The sequence below is a fragment of the Scyliorhinus torazame genome, chromosome 7 (genome assembly GCF_047496885.1).
Source record: "Scyliorhinus torazame isolate Kashiwa2021f chromosome 7, sScyTor2.1, whole genome shotgun sequence".
NCBI classification, from domain to species: Eukaryota; Metazoa; Chordata; class Chondrichthyes; order Carcharhiniformes; family Scyliorhinidae; genus Scyliorhinus; species Scyliorhinus torazame.
Window position 1 is genome coordinate 56595179 of NC_092713.1, and position 21457 is coordinate 56616635.

At 56.9% G+C, this 21457-nt stretch overlaps 1 protein-coding gene across 1 annotated transcript in view; it reads left to right on the plus strand.

Moving 5' to 3' along the window:
- The window catches only part of atp6v0b (ATPase H+ transporting V0 subunit b), a 59604-nt gene that overhangs the window by 30368 nt on the left and 7779 nt on the right, over positions 1-21457 (plus strand). The window contains exons 4-6 of the mRNA XM_072510741.1: positions 15711-15788; positions 19038-19107; positions 21233-21284. Coding sequence (XP_072366842.1) covers positions 15711-15788; positions 19038-19107; positions 21233-21284 — 200 coding nt within the window. The remainder of the gene's footprint in view (positions 1-15710; positions 15789-19037; positions 19108-21232; positions 21285-21457) is intronic.

Consider the following 21457-nt stretch of genomic DNA (forward strand, 5'->3'; position numbering starts at 1 on the left):
AGTGCCGCACTGTGGGAGGGTCAGTACTGAGGGAGCGCCGCACTGTCAGAGAGTCCGTACTGAGGGAGCGCCACACTGTGGGAGTGTCAGTACTGAGGGAGTGCCGCACTGTGGGAGGGTCAGTACTGAGGGAGCGCTGCACTGTCAGAGGGTCAGTACGGAGGGAGTGCCACACTGTGGGAGGATCAGTACTGAGGGAGCGCCGCAGTGTCAGAGGGTCAGTACTGAGGGAGCGCCACACTGGGAGTGTCAGTACTGAGGGAGTGCCGCACTGTTGGAGGGTCAGTACTGAGGGAGCGCCGCACTGTGGGGGGGTCAGTACTGAGGGAGCGCCGCACTGTCAGAGGGTCAGTACTGAGGAAGTGCCGCACTGTCAGAGGGTCAGTACTCGGGGAGCGCCGCACTGTCAGAAGGTCAGTACTGAGGGAGCGCAGCACTGTCGGAGGGTCAGTACTAAGGGAGCACCGCACTGTGGGTCAGTACTGAGGGAGTGCCGCACTGTCAGAGGGTCAGTACTAAGGGAGCACCGCACTGTGGGAGGGTCAGTACAGAGGGAGCACCGCCCAGTCGGAGGGTCAGTACTGAGGCAGCGCCGCACTGTTGAAGGGTCAGTACTGAGGGAGCGTAGCACTGTGGGAGGGTCAATACTGAGGGAGCGCCGCACTATGGGAGGGTCAGTACTGAGGGAGCGCCGCACTGTCGGAGGGTCAGTACTGAGGGAGCGCCGCACTGTTGGAGGGTCAGTGCTGATGGAGCGCCGCACTGTCGGGGGGTCAGTACTGAGGGAGCGCTGCACTGTCAGAAGGTCAGTACAGAGGGAGCGCAGCACTGTCGGAGGGTCAGTACTAAGGGAGCACCGCACTGTGGGAGGGTCAGTACAGAGGGAGCGCCGCCCAGTCGGAGGGTCAGTACTGAGGGAGCACCGCCCTGTCGGAGGGTCAGTACTGAGGCAGCGCCTCTGTCGGAGGGTCAGTACTGAGGGAGCGCCGCACTGTGGGAGGGTCAGTACGGAGGGAGCGCCGCACTGTTGAAGGGTCAGTACTGAGGGAGCGTAGCACTGTGGGAGGGTCAATACTGAGGGAGCGCCGCACTGTGGGAGGGTCAGTACTGAGGGAGCGCCGCACTGTCGGAGGGTCAGTACTGAGGGAGCGCCGCACTGTGGGAGGGTCAGTACTGAGGGAGCGCCGCTCTGTGGGAGGGTCAGTACTGAGGGAGCGCTGCACTGTGGGAGGGTCAGTACTGAGGGAGCACCGCACTGTTGGAGGGTCAGTACTGAGGAAGTGCCGCACTGTCAGAGGGTCAGTGCTGAGGGAGCGCCGCACTGTGGGAGGGGCAGTGCTGAGGGAGCGCCGCACTGTCGGAGGGTCAGTGCTGAGGGAGCGCCGCACTATCGGACGGTCAGTATTGAGGGAGCACCGCACTGTGGGAGGGTCAGTACTGAGGGAGCGCAGCACTGTGGGAGGGTCAGTACTGAGGGAGCGCAGCACTGTGGGAGGGTCAGTACTGAGGGAGTGCCGCACTGTGGGAGGGTCAGTACTGAGGGAGCGCCGCACTGTCAGAGAGTCCGTACTGAGGGAGCGCCACACTGTGGGAGTGTCAGTACTGAGGGAGTGCCGCACTGTTGGAGGGTCAGTACTGAGGGAGCGCTGCACTGTCAGAGGGTCAGTACGGAGGGAGTGCCGCACTGTGGGAGGATCAGTACTGAGGGAGCGCCGCAGTGTCAGAGGGTCAGTACTGAGGGAGCGCCACACTGGGAGTGTCAGTACTGAGGGAGTGCCGCACTGTTGGAGGGTCAGTACTGAGGGAGCGCCGCACTGTGGGGGGGTCAGTACTGAGGGAGCGCCGCATTGTGGGAGGATCGGTACTGAGGGAGCACCGCACTGTGGGAGAGTCGGTACTGAGGGAACGCCGCACTGTAGGAGGGTCAATACTGAGGGAGCGCCGCACTGTGGGAGGGTCAGTCCTGAAGGAGCGCCGCACTGGGAGGGTCAGTACTGAGGGAGCACCGCACTGTGGGAGGGTCAGTACTGAGGGAGCGCCGCACTGAGGGAGGGTCAGTACTGAGGGAGTGCCGCACTGTCAGAGGGTCAGTACTAAGGGAGCACCGCACTGTGGGAGGGTCAGTACAGAGGGAGCACCGCCCAGTCGGAGGGTCAGTACTGAGGGAGCACCGCCCTGTCGGAGGGTCAGTACTGAGGCAGCGCCTCTCTGTCGGAGGGTCAGTACTGAGGGAGCGCCGCACTGTGGGAGGGTCAGTACTGAGGGAGCGCCGCACTGTGGGAGGGTCAGTGCTGAGGGAGCGCCGCACTGTGGGAGGGGCAGTGCTGAGGGAGCGCCGCACTGTCGGAGGGGCAGTGCTGAGGGAGCGCCGCACTGTCGGAGGGTCAGTGCTGAGGGAGCGCCGCACTGTCGGACGGTCAGTATTGAGGGAGCACCGCACTGTGGGCGGGTCAGTACTGAGGGAGCGCAGCACTGTGGGAGGGTCAGTACTGAGGGAGCGCAGCACTGTGGGAGGGTCAGTACTGAGGGAGTGCCGCACTGTGGGAGGGTCAGTACTGAGGGAGCGCCGCACTGTCAGAGAGTCCGTACTGAGGGAGCGCCACACTGTGGGAGTGTCAGTACTGAGGGAGCGCCGCACTGTCAGAGGGTCAGTACTGAGGGAGTGCCGCACTGTGGGAGGGTCAGTACTGAGGGAGCGCCACAGTGTCAGAGGGTCAGTACTGAGGGAGCGCCACACTGGGAGTGTCAGTACTGAGGGAGTGCCGCACTGTTGGAGGGTCAGTACTGAGGGAGCGCCGCACTGTGGGGGGGTCAGTACTGAGGGAGCGCCGCACTGTGGGAGGATCGGTACTGAGGGAGCGCCGCACTGTGGGAGAGTCGGTACTGAGGGAGCGCAGCACTGTAGGAGGGTCAATACTGAGGGAGCGCCGCACTGTGGGAGGGTCAGTCCTGAAGGAGCGCCGCACTGGGAGGGTCAGTACTGAGGGAGCACCGCACTGTGGGAGGGTCAGTACTGAGGGAGCGCCGCACTGAGGGAGGGTCAGTACTGAGGGAGCGCCGCACTGTCAGAGGGTCAGTACTCGGGGAGCGCCGCACTGTCAGAAGGTCAGTACTGAGGGAGCGCAGCACTGTGGGAGGGTCAGTACTGAGGGAGCACCGCACTGTGGGAGGGTCAGTACTGAGGGAGCGCCGCCCTGTCGGAGGGTCAGTACTGAGGCAGCGCCTCTCTGTCGGAGGGTCAGTACTGAGGGAGCGCCGCACTGTCGGAGGTTCAGTACTGAGGGAGCGCCGCTCTGTGGGAGGGTCAGTACTGAGGGAGCGCTGCACTGTGGGAGGGTCAGTGCGGAGGGAGCGCCGCACTGTCGGAGGGTGAGTACTGAGGGAGCACCGCACTGTTCAAGGGTCAGTACTGAGGAAGTGCCGCACTGTCAGAGGGTCAGTGCTGAGGGAGCGCCGCACTGTCGGAGGGTCAGTACTAAGGGAGCACCGCACTGTGGGTCAGTACTGAGGGAGCGCCGCACTGGGAGTGTCAATACTGAAGGAGCGCCGCACTGTCAGAGGGTCAGTACTGAGGGAGTGCCGCACTGTCGGACGGTCAGTATTGAGGGAGCACCGCACTGTGGGAGGGTCAGAACTGAGGGAGCGCCGCACTGTGGGAGGGTCAGTACTGAGGGAGCGCCGCACTGTTGAAGGGTCAGTACTGAGGGAGCGTAGCACTGTGGGAGGGTCAGTACTGAGGGAGCGCCGCACTGTGGGAGGGTCAGTACTGAGGGAGCGCCGCACTGTCGGAGGGTGAGTACTGAGGGAGCGCCGCACTGTGGGAGGGTCAGTACTGAGGGAGCGCCGCTCTGTGGGAGGGTCAGTACTGAGGGAGCGCTGCACTGTGGGAGGGTCAGTACTGAGGGAGCACCGCACTGTTGGAGGGTCAGTGCTGATGGAGCGCCGCACTGTCAGAGGGTCAGTGCGGAGGGAGCGCCGCACTGTCGGAGGGTGAGTACTGAGGGAGCACCGCACTGTCGGGCGGTCAGTACTGAGGGAGCGCTGCACTGTCAGAGGGTCAGTACTGAGGGAGTGCCGCACTGTTGGAGGGTCAGTACTGAGGGAGCGCCGCACTGTGGGGGGGTCAGTACTGAGGGAGCGCCGCACTGTGGGAGGATCGGTACTGAGGGAGCGCCGCACTGTGGGAGAGTCGGTACTGTGGGAGGGTCAATACTGAGGGAGCGCCGCACTGTGGGAGGGTCAGTCCTGAAGGAGCGCCGCACTGGGAGGGTCAGTACTGAGGGAGCGCAGCACTGTGGGAGGGTCAGCACTGAGGGAGTGCAGCACTGTGGGAGGGTCAGTACTGAGGGAGTGCCGCACTGTGGGAGGGTCAGTACTGAGGGAGCGCCGCACTGTCGGAGGGTCAGGACTGAGGGAGCGCCACACTGGGAGTGTCAGTACTGAGGGAGTGCCGCACTGTTGGAGGGTCAGTACTGAGGGAGCGCCGCACTGTGGGGGGGTCAGTACTGAGGGCGCGCCGCACTGTGGGAGGATCAGTACTGAGGGAGCGCCGCACTGTGGGAGAGTCAGTACTGAGGGAGCGCCGCACTGTGGGAGGGTCAATACTGAGGGAGCGCCGCACTATGGGAGGGTCAGTACTGAGGGAGCGCCGCACTGTCGGAGGGTCAGTACTGAGGGAGCGCCGCTCTGTGGGAGGGTCAGTACTGAGGGAGCGCTGCACTGTGGGAGGGTCAGTACTGAGGGAGCACCGCACTGTTGGAGGGTCAGTGCTGATGGAGCGCCGCACTGTCGGGGGGTCAGTACTGAGGGAGCGCTGCACTGTCAGAGGGTCAGTACTCGGGAAGCGCCGCACTGTCAGAAGGTCAGTACAGAGGGAGCGCAGCACTGTCGGAGGGTCAGTACTAAGGGAGCGTAGCACTGTGGGAGGGTCAGTACTGAGGGAGCGCCGCACTGTGGGAGGGTCAGTACTGAGGGAGCGCCGCACTGTCGGAGGGTGAGTACTGAGGGAGCGCCGCACTGTGGGAGGGTCAGTACTGAGGGAGCGCCGCTCTGTGGGAGGGTCAGTACTGAGGGAGCGCTGCACTGTGGGAGGGTCAGTACTGAGGGAGCACCGCACTGTTGGAGGGTCAGTGCTGATGGAGCGCCGCACTGTCAGAGGGTCAGTGCGGAGGGAGCGCCGCACTGTCGGAGGGTGAGTACTGAGGGAGCACCGCACTGTCGGGCGGTCAGTACTGAGGGAGCGCTGCACTGTCAGAGGGTCAGTACTGAGGGAGTGCCGCACTGTTGGAGGGTCAGTACTGAGGGAGCGCCGCACTGTGGGGGGGTCAGTACTGAGGGAGCGCCGCCCTGTGGGAGGATCGGTACTGAGGGAGCGCCGCACTGTGGGAGAGTCGGTACTGTGGGAGGGTCAATACTGAGGGAGCGCCGCACTGTGGGAGGGTCAGTCCTGAAGGAGCGCCGCACTGCGAGGGTCAGTACTGAGGGAGCAGCGCACTGTGGGAGGGTCAGTACTGAGGGAGCGCGGCACTGTCAGAGGGTAAGTACTCGGGGAGCGCCGCACTGTCAGAAGGTCAGTACTGAGGGAGCGCAGCATTGTCGGAGGGTCAGTACTGAGGCAGCGCCTCTCTGTCGGAGGGTCAGTACTGAGGGAGCGCCGCGCTGTGGGAGGGTCAGTACTGAGGGAGCGCCGCTCTGTGGGAGGGTCAGTACTGAGGGAGCGCCGCACTATGGGAGGGTCAGTACTCGGGGAGCGCCGCACTGTCAGAAGGTCAGTACTGAGGGAGCGCAGCACTGTCGGAGGGTCAGTACTAAGGGAGCACCGCACTGTGGGTCAGTACTGAGGGAGTGCCGCACTGTCAGAGGATCAGTACTGAGGGAGCGCCGCACTGGGAGTGTCAGTACTGAAGGAGCGCCGCACTGTCAGAGGGTCAGTACTGAGGGAGTGCCGCACTGTCGGACGGTCAGTATTGAGGGAGCACCGCACTGTGGGAGGGTCAGTACTGAGGGAGCGCAGCACTGTGGGAGGGTCAGTACTGAGGGAGTGCAGCACTGTGGGAGGGTCAGTACTGAGGGAGTGCCGCACTGTGGGAGGGTCAGTACTGAGGGAGCGCCGCACTGTCAGAGGGTCAGTACTGAGGGAGTGCCGCACTGTGGGAAGGTCAGTACTGAGGGAGCGCCGCACTGTCAGAGGGTCAGTACTGAGGGAGCACCGCACTGTTCAAGGGTCAGTACTGAGGAAGTGCCGCACTGTCAGAGAGTCAGTGCTGAGGGAGCGCCGCACTGTGGGAGGGTCAGTACTGAGGGAGCGCAGCACTGTGGGAGGGTCAGCACTGAGGGAGTGCAGCACTGTGGGAGGGTCAGTACTGAGGGAGTGCCGCACTGTGGGAGGGTCAGTACTGAGGGAGCGCCGCACTGTCGGAGGGTCAGGACTGAGGGAGCGCCACACTGGGAGTGTCAGTACTGAGGGAGTGCCGCACTGTTGGAGGGTCAGTACTGAGGGAGCGCCGCACTGTGGGGGGGTCAGTACTGAGGGAGCGCCGCACTGTGGGAGGATCAGTACTGAGGGAGCGCCGCACTGTGGGAGAGTCAGTACTGAGGGAGCGCCGCACTGTGGGAGGGTCAATACTGAGGGAGCGCCGCACTATGGGAGGGTCAGTACTGAGGGAGCGCCGCACTGTCGGAGGGTCAGTACTGAGGGAGCGCCGCTCTGTGGGAGGGTCAGTACTGAGGGAGCGCTGCACTGTGGGAGGGTCAGTACTGAGGGAGCACCGCACTGTTGGAGGGTCAGTGCTGATGGAGCGCCGCACTGTCGGGGGGTCAGTACTGAGGGAGCGCTGCACTGTCAGAGGGTCAGTACTCGGGAAGCGCCGCACTGTCAGAAGGTCAGTACAGAGGGAGCGCAGCACTGTCGGAGGGTCAGTACTAAGGGAGCACCGCACTGTGGGAGGGTCAGTACAGAGGGAGCGCCGCCCAGTCGGAGGGTCAGTACTGAGGGAGCACCGCCCTGTCGGAGGGTCAGTACTGAGGCAGCGCCTCTCTGTCGGAGGGTCAGTACTGAGGGAGCGCCGCACTGTGGGAGGGTCAGTACGGAGGGAGCGCCGCACTGTTGAAGGGTCAGTACTGAGGGAGCGTAGCACTGTGGGAGGGTCAATACTGAGGGAGCGCCGCACTGTGGGAGGGTCAGTACTGAGGGAGCGCCGCACTGTCGGAGGGTCAGTACTGAGGGAGCGCCGCACTGTGGGAGGGTCAGTACTGAGGGAGCGCCGCTCTGTGGGAGGGTCAGTACTGAGGGAGCGCTGCACTGTGGGAGGGTCAGTACTGAGGGAGCACCGCACTGTTGGAGGGTCAGTACTGAGGAAGTGCCACACTGTCAGAGGGTCAGTGCTGAGGGAGCGCCGCACTGTGGGAGGGGCAGTGCTGAGGGAGCGCCGCACTATCGGACGGTCAGTATTGAGGGAGCACCGCACTGTGGGAGGGTCAGTACTGAGGGAGCGCAGCACTGTGGGAGGGTCAGTACTGAGGGAGCGCAGCACTGTGGGAGGGTCAGTACTGAGGGAGTGCCGCACTGTGGGAGGGTCAGTACTGAGGGAGCGCCGCACTGTCAGAGAGTCCGTACTGAGGGAGCGCCACACTGGGAGTGTCAGTACTGAGGGAGTGCCGCACTGTTGGAGGGTCAGTACTGAGGGAGCGCTGCACTGTCAGAGGGTCAGTACGGAGGGAGTGCTGCACTGTGGGAGGATCAGTACTGAGGGAGCGCCGCAGTGTCAGAGGGTCAGTACTGAGGGAGTGCCGCACTGTTGGAGGGTCAGTACTGAGGGAGCGCCGCACTGTGGGGGGGTCAGTACTGAGGGAGCGCCGCATTGTGGGAGGATCGGTACTGAGGGAGCACCGCACTGTGGGAGAGTCGGTACTGAGGGAACGCCGCACTGTAGGAGGGTCAATACTGAGGGAGCGCCGCACTGTGGGAGGGTCAGTCCTGAAGGAGCGCCGCACTGGGAGGGTCAGTACTGAGGGAGCGCCGCACTGTGGGAGGGTCAGTACTGAGGGAGCGCCGCACTGAGGGAGGGTCAGTACTGAGGGAGCGCCGCACTGTCAGAGGGTCAGTACTCGGGGAGCGCCGCACTGTCAGAAGGTCAGTACTGAGGGAGCGCAGCACTGTCGGAGGGTCAGTACTGAGGGAGCACCGCACTGTGGGAGGGTCAGTACTGAGGGAGCGCCGCCCTGTCGGAGGGTCAGTACTGAGGCAGCGCCTCTCTGTCGGAGGGTCAGTACTGAGGGAGCGCTGCACTGTCGGAGGTTCAGTACTGAGGGAGCGCCGCTCTGTGGGAGGGTCAGTACTGAGGGAGCGCTGCACTGTGGGAGGGTCAGTACTGAGGGAGCACCGCACTGTTGGAGGGTCAGTGCGGAGGGAGCGCCGCACTGTCGGAGGGTGAGTACTGAGGGAGCACCGCACTGTTCAAGGGTCAGTACTGAGGAAGTGCCGCACTGTCAGAGGGTCAGTACTCGGGGAGCGCCGCACTGTCAGAAGGTCAGTACTGAGGGAGCGCAGCACTGTCGGAGGGTCAGTACTAAGGGAGCACCGCACTGTGGGTCAGTACTGAGGGAGTGCCGCACTGTCAGAGGGTCAGTACTAAGGGAGCACCGCACTGTGGGAGGGTCAGTACAGAGGGAGCACCGCCCAGTCGGAGGGTCAGTACTGAGGGAGCACCGCCCTGTCGGCTGGTCAGTACTGAGGCAGCGCCTCTCTGTCGGAGGGTCAGTACTGAGGGAGCGCCGCACTGTGGGAGGGTCAGTACTGAGGGAGCGCCGCACTGTTGAAGGGTCAGTACTGAGGGAGCGTAGCACTGTGGGAGGGTCAATACTGAGGGAGCGCCGAACTGTGGGATGGTCAGTGCTGAGGGAGCGCCGCACTGTGGGAGGGGCAGTGCTGAGGGAGCGCCGCACTGTCGGAGGGTCAGTGCTGAGGGAGCGCCGCACTGTCGGACGGTCAGTATTGAGGGAGCGCCGCACTGTGGGAGGGTCAGTACTGAGGGAGCGCAGCACCGTGGGAGGGTCAGTACTGAGGGAGCGCAGCACTGCGGGAGGGTCAGTACTGAGGGAGTGCCGCACTGTGGGAGGGTCAGTACTGAGGGAGCGCCGCACTGTCAGAGAGTCCGTACTGAGGGAGCGCCACACTGTGGGAGTGTCAGTACTGAGGGAGCGCCGCACTGTCAGAGGGTCAGTACTGAGGGAGTGCCGCACTGTGGGAGGGTCAGTACTGAGGGAGCGCCGCAGTGTCAGAGGGTCAGTACTGAGGGAGCGCCACACTGGGAGTGTCAGTACTGAGGGAGTGCCGCACTGTTGGAGGGTCAGTACTGAGGGAGCGCCGCACTGTGGGGGGGTCAGTACTGAGGGAGCGCCGCACTGTGGGAGGATCGGTACTGAGGGAGCGCCGCACTGTAGGAGGGTCAATACTGAGGGAGCGCCGCACTGTGGGAGGGTCAGTCCTGAAGGAGCGCCGCACTGGGAGGGTCAGTACTGAGGGAGCACCGCACTGTGGGAGGGTCAGTACTGAGGGAGCGCCGCACTGAGGGAGGGTCAGTACTGAGGGAGCGCCGCACTGTCAGAGGGTCAGTACTCGGGGAGCGCCGCACTGTCAGAAGGTCAGTACTGAGGGAGCACCGCACTGTGGGAGGGTCAGTACTGAGGGAGCACCGCCCTGTCGGAGGGTCAGTACTGAGGGAGCGCCGCTCTGTGGGAGGGTCAGTACTGAGGGAGCGCTGCACTGTGGGAGGGTCAGTGCGGAGGGAGCGCCGCACTGTCGGAGGGTGAGTACTGAGGGAGCACCGCACTGTTCAAGGGTCAGTACTGAGGAAGTGCCGCACTGTCAGAGGGTCAGTGCTGAGGGAGCGCCGCACTGTCAGAGGGTCAGGACTCGTGGAGCGCCGCACTGTCAGAAGGTCAGTACTGAGGGAGCGCAGCACTGTCGGAGGGTCAGTACTAAGGGAGCACCGCACTGTGGGTCAGTACTGAGGGAGCGCCGCACTGGGAGTGTCAGTACTGAAGGAGCGCCGCACTGTCAGAGGGTCAGTACTGAGGGAGTGCCGCACTGTCGGACGGTCAGTATTGAGGGAGCACCGCACTGTGGGAGGGTCAGAACTGAGGGAGCGCCGCACTGTGGGAGGGTCAGTACTGAGGGAGCGCCGCACTGTTGAAGGGTCAGTACTGAGGGAGCGTAGCACTGTGGGAGGGTCAATACTGAGGGAGCGCCGCACTGTGGGAGGGTCAGTACTGAGGGAGCGCCGCACTGTCGGAGGGTGAGTACTGAGGGAGCGCCGCACTGTGGGAGGGTCAGTACTGAGGGAGCGCCGCTCTGTGGGAGGGTCAGTACTGAGGGAGCGCTGCACTGTGGGAGGGTCAGTACTGAGGGAGCACCGCACTGTTGGAGGGTCAGTGCTGATGGAGCGCCGCACTGTCAGAGGGTCAGTGCGGAGGGAGCGCCGCACTGTCGGAGGGTGAGTACTGAGGGAGCACCGCACTGTCAGGCGGTCAGTACTGAGGGAGCGCTGCACTGTCAGAGGGTCAGTACTGAGGGAGTGCCGCACTGTTGGAGGGTCAGTACTGAGGGAGCGGCGCACTGTGGGGGGGTCAGTACTGAGGGAGCGCCGCACTGTGGGAGGATCGGTACTGAGGGAGCGCCGCACTGTGGGAGAGTCGGTACTGTGGGAGGGTCAATACTGAGGGAGCACCGCACTGTGGGAGGGTCAGTCCTGAAGGAGCGCCGCACTGGGAGGGTCAGTACTGAGGGAGCAGCGCACTGTGGGAGGGTCAGTACTGAGGGAGCGCGGCACTGTCAGAGGGTAAGTACTCGGGGAGCGCCGCACTGTCAGAAGGTCAGTACTGAGGGAGCGCAGCATTGTCGGAGGGTCAGTACTGAGGCAGCGCCTCTGTCGGAGGGTCAGTACTGAGGGAGCGCCGCGCTGTGGGAGTGTCAGTACTGAGGGAGCGCCGCTCTGTGGGAGGGTCAGTACTGAGGGAGCGCCGCACTATGGGAGGGGCAGTGCTGAGGGAGCGCCGCACTGTCGGAGGGTCAGTGCTGAGGGAGCGCCGCACTGTCAGAGGGTCAGTACTCGGGGAGCGCCGCACTGTCAGAAGGTCAGTACTGAGGGAGCGCAGCACTGTCGGAGGGTCAGTACTAAGGGAGCACCGCACTGAGGGTCAGTACTGAGGGTGTGCCGCACTGTCAGAGGATCAGTACTGAGGGAGCGCCGCACTGGGAGTGTCAGTACTGAAGGAGGGCCGCACTGTCAGAGGGTCAGTACTGAGGGATCGCTGCACTGTCAGAGGGTCAGTACTGAGGGAGTGCCGCACTGTCGGACGGTCAGTATTGAGGGAGCACCGCACTGTGGGAGGGTCAGTACTGAGGGAGCGCAGCACTGTGGGAGGGTCAGTACTGAGGGAGTGCAGCACTGTGGGAGGGTCAGTACTGAGGGAGTGCCGCACTGTGGGAGGGTCAGTACTGAGGGAGCGCCGCACTGTCAGAGGGTCAGTACTGAGGGAGTGCCGCACTGTGGGAAGGTCAGTACTGAGGGAGCACCGCACTGTTCAAGGGTCAGTACTGAGGAAGTGCCGCACTGTCAGAGAGTCAGTGCTGAGGGAGCGCCGCACTGTGGGAGGGTCAGTACTGAGGGAGCGCAGCACTGTGGGAGGGTCAGCACTGAGGGAGTGCAGCACTGTGGGAGGGTCAGTACTGAGGGAGTGCCGCACTGTGGGAGGGTCAGTACTGAGGGAGCGCCGCACTGTCGGAGGGTCAGGACTGAGGGAGCGCCACACTGTGGGAGGATCAGTACTGAGGGAGCGCCGCACTGTGGGAGAGTCAGTACTGAGGGAGCGCCGCACTGTGGGAGGGTCAATACTGAGGGAGCGCCGCACTGTGGGAGGGTCAGTCCTGAAGGAGCGCCGCACTGGGAGGGTCAGTACTGAGGGAGCACCGCACTGTCGGAGGGTCAGTACTGAGGGAGCACCGCACTGTGGGAGGGTCAGTTCTGAGGGAGCGCCGCCCTGTCGGAGGGTCGTTCAGTGCTGAGGGAGCGCCGCACTGTCGGAGGGTCAGTACTGAGGGAGCGCCGCTCTGTGGGAGGGTCAGTACTGAGGGAGCGCTGCACTGTGGGAGAGTCAGTACTGAGGGAGCACCGCACTGTTGGAGGGTCAGTGCTGATGGAGCACCGCACTGTCATAGGGTCAGTGCGGAGGGAGCGCCGCACTGTCGGAGGGTGAGTACTGAGGGAGCACCGCACTGTTCAAGGGTCAGTACTGAGGAAGTGCTGCACTGTCAGAGGGTCAGTGCTGAGGGAGCGCCGCACTGTGGGAGGGGCAGTGCTGAGGGAGCGCCGCACTGTCGGAGGGTCAGTGCTGAGGGAGCGCCGCACTGTCAGACGGTCAGTACTCGGGGAGCGCCGCACTGTCAGAAGGTCAGTACTAAGGGAGCGCAGCACTGTCGGAGGGTCAGTACTAAGGGAGCACCGCACTGTCGGTCAGTACTGAGGGAGTGCCGCACTGTCAGAGGGTCAGTACTGAGGGAGCGCCGCACTGTGGGAGGGTCAGTACTGAGGGAGCGCCGCACTGTGGGAGGGTCAGTACTGAGGGAGCGCCACACTGTGGGAGGGTCAGTACTGAGGGAGCGCCACACTATCGGAGGGTCAGTACTGAGGGAGCGCCGCACTGTGGGAGGGTCAGTACTGAGGGAGCGCCGCACTGTTGTAGGGTCAGTACTGAGGGAGCGCCGCACTGTGGGAGTGTCGGTACTGAGGAACTCCGCACTGTGGGAGGGTCAGTCCTGAGGGAGTGCCGCACTGTGGGAGGGTCAGTACTGAGGGAGCGCTGCACTGTCGGAGGGTCAGTGCTGAGGGAGCGCCGCACTATCGTAGGGTCAGTACTGAGGGAGCGCCGCACTGTCGGAGGGTCAGTACTGAGGGAGCGCCGCACTGTGGGAGGGTTAAGTACTGAGGGAGCGCCGCTCTGTGGGAGGGTCAGTACTGAAGGAGCGCTGCACTGTGGGAGGGTCGGTACTGAGGGAGCACCGCACTGTTGGAGGGTCAGTGCTGATGGAGCGCCGCACTGTCGGAGGGTGAGTACTGAGGGAGCACCGCACTGTCGGGGGGTCAGTACTGAGGGAGCGTTGCACTGTCAGAGGGTCAGTACTTAGGGAGTGCCGCACTGTGGGAGGGTCAATACTGAGGGAGCGCCGCACTGTCGGAGGGTCAGTACTGAGGGAGTACCGCACTGTCAGAGGGTCAGTACTGAGGGAGCGCCGCACTGGGAGTGTCAGTACTGAAGGAGCGCCGCACTGTCAGAGGGTCAGTACTGAGGGAGCACCGCACTGTTCAAGGGTCAGTACTGAGGAAGTGCCGCACTGTCAGAGGGTCAGTGCTGAGGGAGCGCCGCACTGTGGGAGGGGCAGTGCTGAGGGAGCGCAGCACTGTGGGAGGGTCAGTACTGAGGGAGTGCAGCACTGTGGGAGGGTCAGTACTGAGGGAGTGCCGCACTGTGGGAGGATCAGTACTGAGGGAGCGCCGCACTGTCAGAGAGTCCGTACTGAGGGAGCGCCACACTGTGGGAGTGTCAGTACTGAGGGAGTGCCGCACTGTGGGAGGGTCAATACTGAGGGAGCGCCGCACTGTGGGAGGGTCAGTCCTGAAGGAGCGCCGCACTGGGAGAGTCAGTACTGAGGGAGCGCAGCACTGTCGGAGGGTCAGTACTGAGGGAGCAACGCACTGTGGGAGGGTCAGTACCTAGGGAGCGCCGCCCTGTCGGAGGGTCAGTACTGAGGCAGCGCCTCTCTGTCAGAGGGTCAGTACTGAGGGAGCGCCGCTCTGTGGGAGGGTCAGTACTGAGGGAGCGCCGCACTGTGGGAGGGGCAGTGCTGAGGGAGCGCCGCACTGTCGGAGGGTCAGTGCTGAGGGAGCGCCGCACTGTCGGAGGGTCAGTACTCGGGGAGCGCCGCACTGTCAGAAGGTCAGTACTGAGGGAGCGCAGCACTGTCGGAGGGTCAGTGCTGAGGGAGCACCGCACTGTCGGTCAGTACTGAGGGAGTGCCGCACTGTCAGAGGGTCAGTACTGAGGGAGCGCCGCACTGTGGGAGGGTCAGTACTGAGGGAGCGCCGCACTGTGGGAGGGTCAGTACTGAGGGAGCGCCACACTGTGGGAGGGTCAGTACTGAGGGAGCACCACACTATCGGAGGGTCAGTACTGAGGGAGCGCCGCACTGTGTGAGGGTCAGTACTGAGGGAGCGCCGCACTGTGGGAGGGTCAGTACTGAGGGAGCGCCGCACTGTGGGAGGGTCGGTACTGAGGGAGCGCCGCACTGTGGGAGGGTCAGTCCTGAGGGAGTGCCGCACTGTGGGAGGGTCAGTACTGAGGGAGCACTGCACAGTGGGAGGGTCAGTACTGAGGGAGCGCTGCACTGTCGGAGGGTCAGTGCTGAGGGAGCGCCGCACTATCGGAGGGTCAGTACTGAGGGAGCACCGCCCTGTCGGAGGGTCAGTACTGAGGCAGCGCCTCTGTGTCGGAGGGTCAGTACTGAGTGAGCGCCGCACTGTGGGAGGGTCAGTACTGAGGGAGCGCTGCTCTGTCGGAGGGTCAGTACTGAGGGAGCGCCGCACTGTCGGAGGGTCAGTACTGAGGGAGGGCCGCACTGTCGGAGGGTCAGTACTGAGGGAGCGCCGCACTGTTGAAGGGTCAGTACTGAGGGAGCGTAGCACTGTGGGAGGGCCGATACTGAGGGAGCGCCGCACTGTGGGAGGGTCAGTACTGAGGGAGCGCCGCACTGTCGGAGGGTCAGTACTGAGGGAGCGCCACACTGTGGGAGGGTCAGTACTGAGGGAGCGCCTCTCTGTGGGAGGGTCACTACTGAGGGAGCGCTGCACTGTGGGCGGGTCAGTACTGAGGGAGCACCGCACTGTTGGAGGGTCAGTGCTGATGGAGCGCCGCACTGTCAGAGGGTCAGTGCGGAGGGAGCGCAGCACTGTCGGAGGGTGAGTACTGAGGGAGTGCCACACTTTCGGAGGGTCAGTACTGAGGGAGCGCCGCTCTGTCGGATGGTCAGTACTAAGGGAGCGCCGCACTGTGGGTGGGTCAGTACAAAGGGAGCGCCGCACTGTCGGAGGGTCAGTACCGAGGGAACGCCGCACACTCGGAGGGTCAGTACTGAGGGAGCGCCGCACTGTGGGAGGATCAGTGCTGAGGGAGTGCTGCACTTCCAACTAAATGTTAAAAATCCCAATAAGAACACTTCAAAATAATGTAAGGAGATATTACTTGGCCTACTGTCACGGACATGGTGGCTACTTGTGCTGGTGTTGTTGTTGTTTTGGTTCTTGTTTTTATATTAAGTGCAAAAATTCCAATAAAAATATTGAGGGAAAAAACATCCAGTCTTGGGCCAATAAATGGCACCTAACATTTTGGGTCATTCAAGTGCCCGGTAATAACCATCCCCAACACAACACCTCCTCATAACATTTAATGTCAATGTCATTACCATCACCAAATTTATAAATGATGTAGCTACAAGAATAGGTCAGACGTCAAATATTCTGTAATGTGCGACTCACCTCCCCACTTCCCACTAACCCTTGAGAATTGGTTGTCTGCCTGTGCTATTATCTTAGGAATAAGGTTTTATTGGAAAAGAAACCGGCATAACCACTTCCTTGTGTTTTTTGCTTACTCAGGGGGATTTACATCACTGGCTCCAGTATTCTTGGTGGGGGTGTGAAGGCACCTAGGATTAAAACCAAAAATCTCGTCAGGTAATTGTTTTAATATAACCCTTAATTTATGTGAGTGTGTTTAAAAAATGATAACACCGATTTAAAATAATACACCTATTATGTCAATCAATTGCAAGCATTTTTGGACAAAATAATCTCTCTCCAGCACTACTGCTGATATCGGGGTGCTTGTTTGTAGGAATTGGATGGGGGATTTGGTTTTCTAGTTTGCGTTTAAAACAACCAACAGGCATTACATCTGCCATGTGTTATGGGAGACTAAGATGGGGCAAAATAGGATTTTAAATGTAAATTTTCTTTTTATGAATTGTTGAGATTTTCTACTCATCGGGTTGTAACTGATGTTGCAGGATAATGTTTTTGAGACGTGGTCCATTCCAGATAACCGTTATTGGTTTTGTACAGAGTTTTTAGTTCAGTTCTGGTTTTTGATGCATCTCTGTAGATTTCTAACAAAAAACAAAATGCTGGGTATTATCAGAACGTCCTTCAACATCTGAAGAGAGGACACAGTTAACTTTTCAGGCTGAACCGTTTATCAGAACTAGAAGATAACTTCTTTATTAAAATAAACTAAATTAAGAATGAGGGAAATGGTACGTTAGGTCAGGTATGTTGACTCTTGTCACAGAGCCAATAATATGGTGAACAGCTTGCAGTCATCAAAGAAACAGAGCATAAGTAGAGTCAGAGATGGGTCATAGAAGGAGGAAAGGCTAATTAACTGGGATAAGAACAAGCTGAAATAATGGGCCTACAAAGATATGCATAAACAAATGATAAATGGGGTTTGTTAGTTCATTGAAAGTTAGATTGACATCATCAAAGGAATTGTGCGTGTAGAACACCGCACAGTCCTGTTATTGATAGTTCAATTAATCTCGCCATGAAACAGGAGGATGAATTTAGCTCCTTGCTTGCACAATTCTTAAAGGCTGTATTTCTTTTTTGTTGGGATTAAATACTTTTTTGACAAGTACTTCATCTTTAGTTCTACAAAATAATTCATCTTAATGCCTAATTTGTTTTGATTAATCTGTCTTTCTAGCCTCCTAGTTAGTTATTGTACTGTTCAGTTTTATTGTGACTAAGCCTGTTTAATAATTTACCCTGTTACTCAAATTGTCTTCAATGGTTGATGCCGTCTCTGAAGTGACATGATAAAGCGAAGTCCTACATACGATCCAATAGCAGGCTCACAGTAAAAGGGAGGATTGTTTGCCCTAAATTATCAGATTTTAAAAACCAAAATTCTCCAGGTGGCAAGACGATATTTATTCTTTGTTCCTAGTCATCTTAACAACTGAGTGGTTTGATGAGGCTCTCTCGGGGCGTTAACTGAACAGTTTGATGAGGCTCCCCAGGGAGTTAAGAATGAATGTAATTAAGAATACAATGTGGAGGCTAGATTATGTGGAATTGTCCTCATAGAAGGGTAGCTGTGGCAGGTTCCTTGCCCTGAAAGACATTAGCGAACCATTTGAGCTTTAATTTCATTGTTTCGATTTACTTCCTTAGTTTTCACAAGTTGCCATGGTGGCCTTTGAATTGATGACCACTGGATTGTTAATCCAGTATCATAACTGCTCGGAGACCGGCAGGAAATGGGAACATGTGTCTGGTGGGGAGCTGTACTGGGATCACAGTTACTTCCCACATGCATTAATGATTTGGTCTTTGGAAGTTGAGGTATGTAATCCAAATTTGCAGATTGCATCAAATTGTGGTGGAGGGGAGGCACAACGTAGCATTGTGGTTACAGGAACGAAAAATAAATATCATCTTGCAGGCAAGCCACACCTAGAAAATTTTGTTTTTTTTAAAAAATCTGATTATTTAGGGTAATAATGTGGCGGACTTCACCAGTTGCACATAAAATGAAATGAATGAAACTCACTTACTGTCACAAGTAGGCTTCAATGAAGTTACTGTGAAAAGCCCCTAGTCGCCACATTCCGGCGCCTGTTCGGGAAGGCTGGTACGGGAATTGAACCATGCTGCTGGCCTGTCTTGGTCTGCTTTAAAAGCCAGCAATTTAGCCCAGTGTGCTAAACCAGCCCCTGGGGCTTGGTGAACGGGTGTCAATGGGCTTGGTGAACGGGTGTATAAATGCCAAATGAAATTCATTAGGAACAAGGTGAGCTAGTTTTGTGGGAAATAAAGAGACCAGTTATTCTTTGGAAGGTAAAGAAAGTTAGCGGGGTAAAGAAGCAGAGAATTAAATGCATGAATCACTCAATGTAGCTGTATAATTTGATACGGCCTGGTTTTCATTACTAGACTAATCCTCACAGAATGATCATAGAATTTACAGTGCAGAAGGAGGCCATTCGGCCCTTCGAGTCTGCACTGGCTCTTTGAAAGAGCACCCCACTTAAGCCATCACCTCCACCCTATTCCCGTACACCAGTAACCCCACCTAACCCAAGGACAATTTAACATGGCCAATCCACCTAACCTGCACATCTTTGGACTGTGGGAGGAAACCGGAGCACCCGGAGGAAACCCACGCAGACACGCCGAGAACATGCAGACTCCGCACAGGCAGTGACCCAAGCCGGGAATCGCACCTGGGACCCTGGAGCTGTGAAGCAACTGTGCTAACCACTGTGCTACCGTGCCACCCCTTAGGAATAGAATATAAAACTAGAGAGGTAATGTTACATTACCTTGGTTCGACTAAATTTAGAACATTCTGCACTGTTCTGATTTACTTATTGCTATAGAAGATATTGCAACACTGAAGAACGTACAGGAAGTAATGTCACCAGAATGAGGTGGATGTACCTTTTTAGCAAAGGTTGATTGGGTTGAAACTCCTATTTCTAAAAAAGAAACTTGAGAGAAGCATTAACACCTTTTAAACAAAATTATTAAGGAGTTTTATATGGTAGATGTTTGCACTCTAGTGAATCCAGGAGTATAAACGCCAGCTTGACCAGAATTGACTGTTTCTGTACTGTATATTCTACACTTCTACCAATACTTTCAGATCACAGAAAATGTGTTCTTGCTTGTGGGAACTCTTGGTGAGAATGATTGAGAAATATTGAGAACAAACCTGAATCTTAATGCTAGTTTCTACATGGAATGAGGTAGTGCAAGAAGCAGATGCTTCGGAAATAAACCTGTCTGTGAAAATGGAGGTTGACAAATATACAGTCACAGACAGACAAAGGTGACCGTAATGGTGAACAGATGGTAAACCTGGCAGTGGTTAAGGAGCAGTTCACCAGGAATAATTATTTTTTTAACATTATATTGCAGCATCATTTTCTGTGAAGCTGTTGCAATTTATGGAATTATCATGGCAATTGTCATCAGTAATATGGCAGAGGTATGTGAATTTTTCTATAAATATGTAGTGATTTGCTCATTTTACCTTAAGTCTGGGATACATTTGATGTCAAAGTCTGACTTGACGTGCTTTCCAAAAAAAGGACAGGATAGACCGATGTCCATAATCTAGATGAAGGCTGTAATGTCTCACTTTCCACGTGCCATTCCAGTTGCCAATTAATATACCAATTCTCTCATGCTACTACACACCGTCTTTGCTGTCATGAAAAGGTATTCAGCCGAGCAGACTTGACAACAATGACAGTGGGCGCCACGGTAGCACAGTGGTTAGCACTGTTGCTTCACAGTGCCAGGATCCCTCAGTTTGGGTAACTGTCTGTGTAGAGACTGCACATTCTCCCCGTGTCTGCGTGGGTTTTCTACGGATGCTCTGGTTTCCTCCCACTAGTCCCGAAAGATGTGTTTGTTAGGTGAATTAGACATTCTGAATTCTCCCTCGTGTACCTGAACAGGCGCCGGAGTGTGGCGACTAGGGGATTTTCACAGTAATTTAATTGCAGTGTTAATGAGAGCCTACTTGTGACACCAATCAAGATTATTATCATCATACATATGAATTGGGAGCAGGATCAAGCACTTTGTCGCTTAAGCTTGCTATCCCATTCAGTAAGATGATGGCTTATCTAATTGTAACCTCAACTCCACATTCCTGCCTCCTTGCAATAGCCTTTCTTAAACCCCACTTATCAAAAAACTATCTACCTCTACTTTGAAAATATTCAAAAACTCTGCTTCCATTACCTTTTTGAGGAAGAGAGTTCCAAAAGCTCACGACCCTCTTGGAGAAAATCATTCTCCTCATCTCGGTCTTAAATGGGATGACCCTTTCTTTTTAAACAGTGACCCCTTAGTTCTAGATTTCCCACGTGAGGAAACCACCTTCCACATCCACCCTGCTAAGACTCCTCAGGATCTTCTATGTTTCAATCAAGTCGCCTCTTGCTCTTCTAAGCTCCAGCGGATACAAGGCTCGCCTGTCCAACCTTTCCTCAAGAGAATCCACCTATTCTAGATATTAGTCTATTAAACCCGGTCCTAAAAGCGTTGGAAACAGTTCAATCTTTCCTTAAATAAGGAAACCAGTCCTGTACACTGTACTCCAAATCTGGTCTCACCAGTACCCTGTATAACTGAACCATAACTTCCCTACTTTTGTAATCAGTTCGCCTCACAAATTATAACATTCTATTAGCTTTCCTAATTACTTGCTATACCTTTGGCGATACATACACTGGGACACCTACTGATCCCTCTGAAACTCTAATCTCTCCAATCTCTTACCATTTAGCTGATATGCTTTTTTATTCTCCTGACAAAATGGACAATTTTGCATTTTTCCACATTATATTCCATTTGCGGTTTCACTTTGAAGGCTCCATATGTCCTCTTCACAACTTACTTTCCTACTAATCTCTATCCATGCCAATACAGCATGATGAATTAATATAATTTTCCCAGGTGAAAGCTTTCAATGTAAATAGCTCATAGGTTTATACAACTGCAACAAATTGGCATGGGTGGCACAATGTTACTCAAACTTTAATGGACTCACATTTGTTCCCTTTTGATTCTGCACATGTGCAGCTCCTACTTTTACTTTCCAAAGAAATTGGGTATTCCCTAGCTGCAATCATGCACATTTTGATTAGCACAAGTTAGTAGACTCCTGGGAGCAGATTGCCTGCCTTTATTCTTTGTGTGGGGAATATTCTATGGTTTGGCAAGAGGATTTAAAAGGTGAGAAGTAGAGAAATCCAGTCTTATGAATTTGGTTATTCTAATTGTTGTTTAATCATTTTCTTAAATATAAAAACAAAATTAGATTTGTTTCTGAACCTCCTCACAATTTATATATGTTGACAAATGGAAATTTTGAAGAAAATACTCCAAAAATATTCTTTGCTTTCGGGCTTCTGAATGTCTGTATTTGTTGTTGAAACAGTGCTTTGGGGAGTGGTTGCAAGATCTTGTTGACAAAATAAACACATCCCACAAAAACTGCCTTGTACCAGTAACAAATGATGAGTAATTTGAAAGATGGTGAACCGGCTTCTGGTGTTCCATTTATTACTTCAAAAATGTTTTTAAAATCTTCCTTGCAGCCATTCAGTGGCACCACTCCGCAGACAATTGGAGCCAGGAATTATCAAGCAGGTGAGTTGGTGCATTTTTTTTGTTGTGCCGACTTTAAAATTGAGTGAAATGGAATCTGTGTTTAAGAATTCATCTATCAGTAGCTGCTGCAGATGGCCACCCCAATACTGTACAAGTGGTGTTGCCACCATTTCTTAACCAGTTCAGTGGCTCATCTTGTCTGTACAGACTCT